The 10,696-nt window shown below is 40.1% G+C and overlaps 2 protein-coding genes across 2 annotated transcripts in view; one reads left to right on the plus strand and one right to left on the minus strand.

Moving 5' to 3' along the window:
* Positions 1-915, minus strand: part of LOC102699849 (serine/threonine-protein kinase AtPK2/AtPK19-like) — a 3,805-nt gene extending 2,890 nt beyond the window's left edge. The window contains exon 1 of the mRNA XM_006649981.2: positions 763-915. The gene's annotated coding sequence lies outside the window, so the exon portion shown is untranslated. The remainder of the gene's footprint in view (positions 1-762) is intronic.
* Positions 916-3,865: 2,950 nt separating this feature from the next.
* On the plus strand, positions 3,866-9,551 carry LOC102700127. Its single transcript, XM_015834971.2, has 7 exons — positions 3,866-4,368; positions 7,448-7,528; positions 7,670-7,744; positions 8,553-8,597; positions 8,714-8,803; positions 8,891-8,992; positions 9,117-9,551. Exons 1-7 carry the CDS (start codon positions 3,895-3,897, stop codon positions 9,297-9,299), a joined length of 1,050 nt encoding a protein of 349 aa, XP_015690457.2. The 5' UTR covers positions 3,866-3,894; the 3' UTR covers positions 9,300-9,551.
* Positions 9,552-10,696: the final 1,145 nt, after the last annotated feature.

Genomic DNA, 10,696 nt, shown 5'->3' on the forward strand with positions numbered 1-10,696 from the left:
TACATTGATCAGAACTGTAAGTGGATTTTGTAACTTTATTGGATTTATAAAGGATTTATATTAAACCCGGCCTCTACATCCCGAAGAATGTATGCAGCCAACCAAGTCCATACAAGAGCACTAAGGCTCCTCCCATTACATGGGTTTGTAACTTTATTCGATGTCGAATTCAATGAACAATGTAATTCCAATTTACGCCAAAACTCCCAATTATATACCACCGGCCACGAGATACATGTTAACAACCAAATCAACATGGTACGAACCATCTTAGTTCAGATCGGGAAAACGAATGTCACAATTCACAAATTGACCGCACAGTGACGAATATCCATGTCAGGCCGCATAGATTCCATCGAGAATCAACCCTCCGAAACTAAAATACCAAATTTGCCTGAACCGAAATCATCCATCAGACACACTGCACTGAAATCGAAATTACGTCGCTCGAAAAAAAATCCCCATATCGACTACCAGGGCCACCGGCCACAGATCCAAATAATATCGACCCCTCTAGATCCAATAATTTAGACGAGCACCGCGCAGACAGCCGCGAAATTGCACACCAAAAACGCCGAATGATCGCTACTCCGGAGGCCGATTTCAGAATTGGCGACAGCGTAAACGAAAAGAAAACGTAGGGGAAGAAGGGAGCGTCACGCCACGGGGAACACAAACCCACGGTGCAAGGAGGAAAGGAAACTAGGGTTGGGCGGGGGCGGGGGCGGGGGCGGGGGCGGGAGGAGGGCCGCGGAGACGAACCTTTGCAGGTGGGGGACGTCGTCGAGGGAGGGGGGGAGAGGGAGAGGCGTCGGAAGCGGCGTCGAGTGCTCGGCTCGGCGAACTCCTGCGGCTGCGCGGCGATGGGCCCTCTTATAGCAGCGGCGCGCGGGATGCGGGGCACCGGGAGGGGGGAGAGGGCGCGATCGGACACGTGTCGATAAGGCATTGGTGGGTTTCGTAAGGCGGGGTGGCGGCGGGGACGCTGGGGAGTTCAGCCGAGCGCGCCAACGTGGAAATATGCTCGCGAATATGCCGACGGGACGGGCAGGGGCGGGTGGGTATTCCGTTTTTCTCGCTCAGAATTTCTTTTCCCGCCCCAGCATTTTTGCCAGTTGGTTCTGGCTAGAAGCGTTATGCCCCAATTTTACGTTCGTTTTAGTTTTGAACCCATTTATAGGGTGCAAATGTAGCACACGAGAGGTGTGTTTGTGTATGAAACTTGGAGGGCTTAAAAAAGATTAACATACCGTGTCTGCATTCAAAGTTAGCAAATGTCACCAGTCAAATCAAATCATGTAAAACGAGAAAAGTTATTAATATATAATTAATTATGTATTAACTTTTACAAACTTAAAAATAGATTAATTTGATTTTTTAAAACAACTAGTTGGTCATTTGCGAACGCGGCCCGTATACTCCAATAGATTTGTAACGGATGTCTAAAGTGGTAGCATGCATATGTTGAATATAAACGAAATAACTTATTAACGATTTAAAAGTATATGAGTATTTTTATATGTGTTCTTATTTATCTAAAAACAAAAGTTAAAAAATAAATTGATATGAAGATGTCAAATATCAACTCTAAATTTAGGTTTTAAAATTTAAATTTTAGCTTATAATATAGACATAAGTGAAAAGAGTGGTACCTTGTTCATCCAATAAAGGAGCACATCATTCATTTTTATGAAAAGGATAAGGAGTAAGCCGACGATTTTTTTTTTTTGAAAAAAAAAAAGAAGGCAAACTTTCTTCAGAACAGAGAGAACATGACAAAGATTTTCAGCGATGCGTGCTCTTCCCTGTACGTCTACTCGCTATGGCAGCTACTGTGAAGTTGTGGAAGCAAAGGAAGCATAGAGAGCTCGGATGCTAGGAGGCAACGTATGAGCTTGGCAAAATGCCCTTTTTGGTTGAACGGATGGACCTGGATGCTTCTTGCCGGTTGCACACTTCGAACGATCGAGTTCTTTCTTATCTTATCCACACTACCCCTTTTAACGTTTTTTAATTCGATTTTATATTGACTACGGGCTCACGCCAACTTATGCCCGCCACATATTATAGAAGCCATTAGCCACCAGCACTGAACTTTTGGCGTATTCTACCTTTTCTTTTTATAAATTCGTTGAAATGTCTTTTCCCCTAGATGATTTATGGTTTTATGATTATCCATAAGGGCAAGTTCTTTTGAATAAAAATGGGCCGAACAAATTTGTCCCCATTAGATCATTAGTGCATGATTGATTACGTATCAATTATATTAAACTTGGAAATTGGGTTTGTTGGTGGTTTTAAAGCAGTTTTTCAATATATATATTTTTGGCAAAAACATAATTAAACATGTGTTGATCGTACATGGAAAACATCAAACAATATATTTGTAAATGAAAAATAATTTGTGAATAAAAATTTTATATACATGTTCTTATTGATCTAAAAGCAAATGTTGAAAATAAATTACAATAAAAAAAATTCAAAATCTACTTCTAAATTTAATGTTGAAATTCAAATTTTGGCTTACCAGCATAAGTAGAATCTAAAAGATGGGGTTCCATGTGTAATTACTTAACTCGTTTGCATGAGCAAATTGACTGGCCTCATTTTTGCTCAAACGAATTTGCCTTTAATTTATCTAAATCGTTTGCTGTATGCTCGATCCCCTTTTGTAATTGATACAGCCATAGTAAATTTGTTTTTTGGTACAAGGGTTTTATTTTTTTATAATAAGTACATATTGTGTGTCTATATACACAAGCAGTATAAACAGCCGAAATACTTATGACTCCATATATAACTTCACAGTTAATGTCTAGTCTAAAAATTACCTCCAACTTTGTATTTGAGTGTGTTTATTTATTAGTTAGCATTTATTTTTCATGTTGATGTACGACAAGAAAGTAAAATTAAATTATCGGGATGGTTCAGATGAGATATAACTTATTAGCGAGCCTAAAAACCTTAACAAGTTAGCTTGCGAGCCTAAACCGAGCCAAACTTTTAGCTCATTAAAATAACGAGTTCAAACAAGCCAAACCTTAATGAGCCGAGCTTAACTCTTTATCCATCCCTAATTCCATGAAACAATAATTATCCATATGCATATGCAATAAGAAAATATGCCCTCTATATTATAGAAGCAAACAAATCATAAAGATGGCCGTGATAAATGTGTATGGTATTATCTAGTTGTTTGCCTAGCTACTACTCCATCTAACGAAAAAAATGGTTTTCTTACTATTTTGGAACCGGGAGGGGGGGGGGGGTAAAATATCTCTAAAGCACAAGTATATCAACAAAATTCGATACTGTGCTTTCATCCATAATAATAACAAGGGGAGACAAAAGTTACTACACTATATGTTATTTTTTAATGAAAGATTATCTACTCTCTGTTTCCCAGTGTAAGACTTTCTAGCCTAGCCTATATTCATATGAATGCTAATGAATCTAGACATACATATAAATTATATACATTTAACAATTAATGAATTTAGATAAAACTAAAAAGTCTTACAATATGGAACGGAGGCAGTAACTTTTATAGCTATTAAATAGTGTAAATGATGGAAATAACTACTCCATAGTTAAAATATATGTTAGAAATATGAGATAATGAATATATATATATGTATATATAATCTTTTTTTATAAAAGTTACACAGTTCATTAGTTCAGAAAGTGTAAGCGTAAAAATATATGAAAAAAATAAGAATAAGGCGACGGAAGAAGGACCCTAGTCATATATACGTGTGCTTTATGAGAAAACGTCTTCTCTTGAATTCGTTTTCTGCGAATAGAAGCGCCTCCCCCGTTATCCCTCTCGAGTCTCGACCACATCCTCTCCAACTCACCATCCTCACCAATCAACCGCTCCAAGGATCAAAGGAGATGTGCTCTTGCGCGCGACTCCCGCACCCCGCCTGCAAACCCAAACCAGCGCCCGCGCCCGCGCCCGCGCCGCCGCCTCCAAACCTCAGTCCCAAACGCGCCACCACCACGCGCGGCCCGCGCCCGTCCCTCCGCACCCTCGTCGCGCGCGCGGCGCCGCGGCGGGACGACGCGCCGGCGCCGCCGTCCACCTTCGACTTCCTCGCTCTGAAGCGGGAGCTCGAGGAGGAGGAGGAAGGGGCGGCGAGGGAGGAGGTAGCGGTTGAGCCGAGGGAGGGACGGGGCGTAGATGGGGCTGCCAGTGAGGACGGTGGCGACGGGGAGGCGAAGTGGAGCGGCGGTGGAGAGAGCGGCGGCAGGAGGAAGAGGCGGCAAATGGCGAGGCGGTCGGGGCTGCTCGCGAAGCAGGTTATCAGCGTCAGCTCGGCGCGGAGCCTCGGGTTCGTGTCGCAGCTCTGGGTCGACGCCGCGTCGGTACGGTGTGCTGCTGCTTTCTGCATTTGTTTCAGTTTTGGACGGTTATCTTTTTTTTAAGGGTTAATTAGAGTCGTGTCATTATAATTTTGACTGTTTTGAAATATGTGGTTATTATTCTATTCATTAAAAGGATTGTCATTACAATTTTAAAACTATTCCTTTGTTGCATCTATGAAAAAAATTGGACTAAATTGCCCTTTGCACTTACAGCAATGGCCCCAAAGGGTGCAGTGAGCAGCATGGAGGACACAATATGGTCCAAAATTTTTTAAAAGTGCACCGAAAGAATACGCAGCGGTATATTTCAAATAATCCTGAAATTGTAACGTCATTCTTCCAATTAGTCAAATAGTAATGGCATTTTTCAAAACAGATAAATTTATAATGATATGGATCTAATTAACCTCGGAAGCTTTATCGAACTTAGACAATTACATTAAGGTAATACAATTTAACTGAGAATGCTCCTGGTCTCTCTATAACTAAGAAAAATGCACACAGACCACTGGACAGAATATCTGCCGTTGCCTTGCTAGTTCGTGATTCACGATTACAGTTTATACTCTTTTTTCAATGCTGTGTTCATTAGTTGCTTTAGTTTCCATGAATTGTGGAATCCCTAATTCCCTATGTTATATTGTGCCTAGCTGAAACAAAATTTGTGCTGTTTGGATTGGATGTAATGTGTAATACATATTTTTAGTCTAATGTATAAATGATCTCTGATAAAGTTAAATGAAATTTGTTCTGGGTTAGTGTGCATTTGCTAGTTGTGTAGCAAATTTTTTGTGTGTGTATGCAGTGGTTCTATTTCTCTCTCATTCATAGAGCTAACTAGTTGATGTATTCCTATAATAGTCTATGTCGTGGTATGCATAGGAAGTTATAACTTTGCTTGGGGATGCTATGGAGTTCAATGTTACCACACCAAAAGTCATAGGACACTCTAAACAATTGCATGCTAATGAAATTGAGTAGCATACAGGCATGAATATACGATTAATAGGTGAATAGAAATGTGGCACACAATATGTATCTCAATGAAAAAGTTCTGGTGTGTTCTTCTACAGGGTAGTCCCAATGTAGATCGACGTTGTAGTTTGTCTCTGGCCTGCTTCTACAGGGCTGTCCACAAAACTAGATTTCCATGAAAATTGCACTGCCCTTTTTTGTGGAGTGTAATACAAACTCTCATGGAAGTAGAGAGAAGGATGGATGCCAGAAAAATAAAGTATGGTAGAGTAAAGATGGTTATCTTGCTTTTTTAAAAGAAAAAAAGAAGTCACTACCAGTACGTTGTACATAGTACTCTTGAGTTAAACACACACACAGCCAGCATATTCTCAGTAATTCAGTACCAATCATCAACACCTGAATTTTCTGGCTTGCTAATAGCCACAGCCTATCTCTCTCCGTCCTTTTTTTTGGGATAATTGTGTTTGTGCCCCAACTTTCAGTCCCAATTGTGATTTTACCCTCACTTTTTAGGGTTTGTGTATTTACCCCTATTTTTTGGAAATGAAACCACCCGTTTGCCCCTATTATGGATGGTTGTAAGATAATTCCCACAACATGGAGTTGAATAAATAGAAATAGAAAGGAAATATTGATTTAGGAAATATGAGATTACTATTCTACCCCTGAGTAAACATGTTCAGTCAGATTTGTTCTCCCTACCATTCCCATTACCAAACCAATGAGATAGAATAGGCAACGGCAGTGACTCCGACGAGCCAGTGCAGCAATGCAAGCAGGCGGCGTCGGCAGCTCCTTGGCCTGGCAACACGAGCAGACCATTCCTCGGCACAAGCACCAGGCGGTGGCAGTGGGTCCTTGGCGCGGTAAGCCGGTGACGCGAGCAGCAGGCCTCGATGGCCAGTGCTCGGAGCGAGGACCAAGTGACAGCAATGGCTCCTTGGCCCTGTGACGCGAGCACCAGGCAGCGGCGATGGCTCCTTGGCGTGGTGCTGTGAGCAGCAGTCCTTTGGATATTCCTCGGAACGAGCACCTGGTGGCAGCAGCACTGGTGGAGAAGCTCCTGTTGACGATGACGGTGGGTCCTTGGCATGGTGACGCAAGCACCAGTTCTCGATGCAGTATGACACACGAACTGGTTGATTTCTTCCTTAATTTGCTTTCGGTATCAATAGCATCAGTAGCATGTATGGTTGGATGCTTGCTGCTAAGGAATGACTTGCATAGGTGATCAGTCCCTAGTACTAGTAATGAATGAACCAGCAAACCAGTAGAGTATGAATGAATCTAGTGATAAATCATCTATGATATGCACACATACTGTGGTTGATTCTCATTTTTTTTATTTTCTTTTTTAGTAAAATCTGATGATTTGTCTGTTTGCCATTTTGTACTTCACAAAATCTCAGTTCAAAACAGCTGCAAGTCTCTGGTACAAAATAGGGGTAAAAATATAAGTGTTGTCTGTAAGAAGTGGCAAATATGCAATAGACAAGCACGAGTGTAAATGTATTTTTGCGCTTGACTTAACACCGCTAAACTGATTAACTGACCATCCAAACCAGGGGCAAATATGTGCTTCATTTCAAAATACTAGGGGTAAAAACACAAACCCTAAAAAACAGGGGCAAAACCATAATTGGACTTTAACGAAGGGGTAAGAATGCAATAGGCCCCTTTTTTTTGCTAGGGTGGCCGAAGGACGGCTGACGAAATGATCTTCAATTATCCCGCTGCTTATCATTTGCACGTGTATACTAGAGAAAGTAGCCCAGAAGTAGTTGACTATAAGTTGCCAAGAATATGTTTGTTATTTGTGAACAATTTCTAATACTGGAAGCTATATTCTTTCTCCAAGACCCCAAAACAGCACAGCAACTGTGGAACGTTATGAACCAAATTTTATTAAATCTGATTATTGTTTCAGACCACACTCCCCCCTTCCCCTTATTTGAGCTCTGGTTCTTAGTATTATGTTGTTTGAAGAAGCCTTTTCATAGGCAACATACCCATTTTTTGTATGTAGCTACTGTTTCGTCGACATTATTGTATACTCAGCACCTTGTTTTCTTGATTACGTTTATCTTCCATTTTTCTTCAGTGGATTGTTGCATTGGTTGAAGTGAGGCCAAGCTTGCTTTCAGGAGAAGCTGAGAAATTCCTTTTTGAGGACATATATCAGGTAGGATCCCCATGAGTACTCAGTTTAACTTCCATTTCACTTTAGTCTTGCTATCCACATAAACATAAGAGCATTTTCCTATCGATTCAGCAGCAGAAACTTCACTTTCAATAATGTTCAATATACTAATTCCTTTTGTAGGTTGGAGATGTTGTGCTTGTTGAGGATGAAACTGTGGTGGAGAATGAGTTTAAACTGATTGGACTGCACAGCTTGGTATGTTGCCTTTCTGCATTCAAACAGAGGTTGCATTTCTATATCATGATTTTTTTTAATCTAGGAAATCAGAACTAAAATATATATACTGCAAGGGAAACATACTCAACGCTATCTTTCTTGTATAACATGCTCATTGATAGGGAATTATTAGAGCATTTCCAACAGATACTCCATCTCATCATCCATCCCGGAAATAGGGTATGTGGGCGAAAAAAGTTGCTTTGACAGATAATTCATCCTATCCTCCATATTTGGAGTTTCTTTCTTCTCGCTCCATATCTCAACAGCCAATCTCAAGAGAAGAGAACAAGAACAACATGAGAGAAGGTGGTTGCGAAATATTAAAAAATATATATGGAGTATGTAATATGAATGTTTTGTTGTAGTGATAACTGATACGAAGAGAGAATCTATTTTAGATGACCATACAAATGGCAATATGAATAAGTAAATTTAGATGAGCTGCTGGTAATGCTCTTAGGGAAGGCTACACTAAGGCTCTGTTAATTCCCCGTGGGGGTTATGGATTTTTGCGGGCACGCTTTTCAAACTACTAAACGATGTGTTTTGTGCAAAAATAAAGTTTTTTATCTTGTCTTTCTAAAGTAAGATGTTCACATTGTACTAGTTAATTCAGCCGTTTAGCCCTCAAATAGCTATAAAAAAAAATCAGGTGATCCTTCCATCTCAGAAATCTCAAACACTGCCTAAAAAGAACAGTTCCTTTCTCTCCATTGCCTGGCAATATGTCAACTGACAAATACTCACATTTCATCGTTTACTTACCATTTTGCCATATTTTTAGGTGGGCTATGATGTTGTTACATCTAGGAGGCGTAATGTTGGTAAGGTGAGTCTGTGTGGTCCTTAAGAGAGGTAATCTGTGTAATTTTGATTTCTTTTTTGAATCTGTGTGATCTTTAAGAGAGGTATTGATGTTTTTAAGCTGCCGTTTTCATTCTTTAGGTGCGTGGCTTCACCTTTGACATCAATTCTGGTGCTGTAGAGTCTCTTGAGCTTGACTCATTTGGGATTTCTATTGTCCCTGCTAGTCTGGTAATTTGCCTGGAAACCTTGTCATCTTACATATAAGCGTGTTACATCTTATGTCGCCATCTGAGAATACCGCTTCTTTCTTTCCAGGTAAGCACATACTGTCTGTTTGTTGAAGATGTGCTTGATATAGTTTCTGATACAGTAGTGGTGCATGAAGATGCGATATCTCGGGTTCAAAGGTTAACACAGGTTTGTAGTATTATAATTGTTTCTAATATAACTATCCAACTTAAAATTGCTGATCAACCTGGAAATGAAACCATAATTGAATCAAAAACTTCGTTGAGTGAAACATTCATCAATTGAATATCAGGGTATCTGGGGCACACAAAATATCCAAGGACCTGGTGGTCAGATGGATGAGTACGGTAGATACCGAAGGAGAGGAGCTCGGCCTGTTCAGAGACAAAACAGTCCTCGAAAGTCCAATGGCCGAAAATTCCATAGGAAAATGAGGACCCGGGATGATGAGTGGGAACTACCAATGGACTATTGACATGTGATGCTCGCTGGAGCTTCAGGCAGAATTTTGTTCTCCTGCTCCAGCTAATGCTTGTCACTTTGTCAGGCACCACGGTAGTATATGGCTTTAGTTAGTTGTAGATATTGGAGGAACACGAAAGGGTTTCTTTGGCTTGGTGGGTTGTTGAAAAGCGAATTCATTTGTAACACATTGATGGAATTGAACCCCTTTTGACTCTACTGGCAGTGAGAATGCACAAGTAATTGTGAAGTGGTAATGCACTCTGCTAGGTCAGTTTTTTTCCCTTATGTTTATGCTTATAAGCCAAATTTTAAAATTTTAATTTTAAATTTAGAGTTAATTTTAAAGTTTTTTATCCATGTTTATTTTAATTTTTGTTTTAAGTTCGCTAAGAAGATTTTTATAAAAGTTTTTTTTTTTACAAAGGAGTTTGGTTTTATCTAAAAGTGAACAGTTGACCACTTCAACAGATCCCAACAACTATACTACAATAGTACAAGTGTACAACTCGCTTTACTATCAGGAGTAATACTCTATATATTGTCTTTTTTTCTCTCTTTTGCCCTCAACTAGTGCGAGATCCTCCTACCTGTCGGCGACTTGACTCGCACAGTCACATGCTACGAACAGCTACAAGTTACTACTAATAATGTGGTACAGTAAATAGCAGATCGTTGTTTGAGGTCTCGTTTAATTTCTAAAATTTATTTTCAAAAACATCACATCAAATCTTTCGATATCTAAATAGAGTATTAAACATAGATAAATCAAAAAACTAATTGCACAGTTACGGAAAAAATTTTGAGACGAATCTTTTGAGCCTAATTAAAAAATGATTAGCCATAAATGCTACAGTAACCAATATGTGCTAATGGCGGATTAATTAGGCTCAAAAAATTCGTCTCGCGGTTTTCAGCTGGAATCTAAAATTTGTTTTATAATTAGACTACGTTTAATACTTCGTATCCAAAAACTTTGATGCGATATTTTAAATTTTTGAAACAAACTAAAAACCACCTGAGTCGGTGAGCCTGGATGAATGGATGACAGCATCGACTCATTTATTGGCACCATACTCGGCTGCTGCCCGGATTTATGAGCCTTACCTTTTCCAGCAAAGACATACTATTCGTGGATCGAGACGAAAATACTGCTGGTACAGTCGTACTCGGTACTCCTACTTCTACCCACCATATATGGGTATGGCCATGGTATTCTCTCTTCCATTCCCGTTTCAAGTTTCAGAGAGAGACCTCCAAAGTGTCAAATGCGAGACTGAAAGCCGGCAAAATGCGGCAGTAGCCGATGGATGTCCCGTGCTGATACAAGGCCGTCGTCCTCCCTCCACACGACATGCGCGTATTTTCGGAAGATTGATGAAACCTGCAATAGAAACCGTCTACAGATGA

Source organism: Oryza brachyantha, chromosome 3 (genome assembly GCF_000231095.2).
Source record: "Oryza brachyantha chromosome 3, ObraRS2, whole genome shotgun sequence".
In the NCBI taxonomy this organism is placed as follows: domain Eukaryota; kingdom Viridiplantae; phylum Streptophyta; class Magnoliopsida; order Poales; family Poaceae; genus Oryza; species Oryza brachyantha.

Bases quoted from the DNA above. Each gene is read 5' to 3' on its own strand.
- LOC102700127 (XM_015834971.2), top strand. From the start codon at position 3,895: ATGTGCTCTTGCGCGCGACTCCCGCACCCCGCCTGCAAACCCAAACCA. The intron at 7,529-7,669 runs GTAGGATCCCCA...TTCCTTTTGTAG, and splicing joins TTTTTGAGGACATATATCAG to GTTGGAGATGTTGTGCTTGT. The intron at 8,598-8,713 runs GTGAGTCTGTGT...TTCATTCTTTAG, and splicing joins GGAGGCGTAATGTTGGTAAG to GTGCGTGGCTTCACCTTTGA.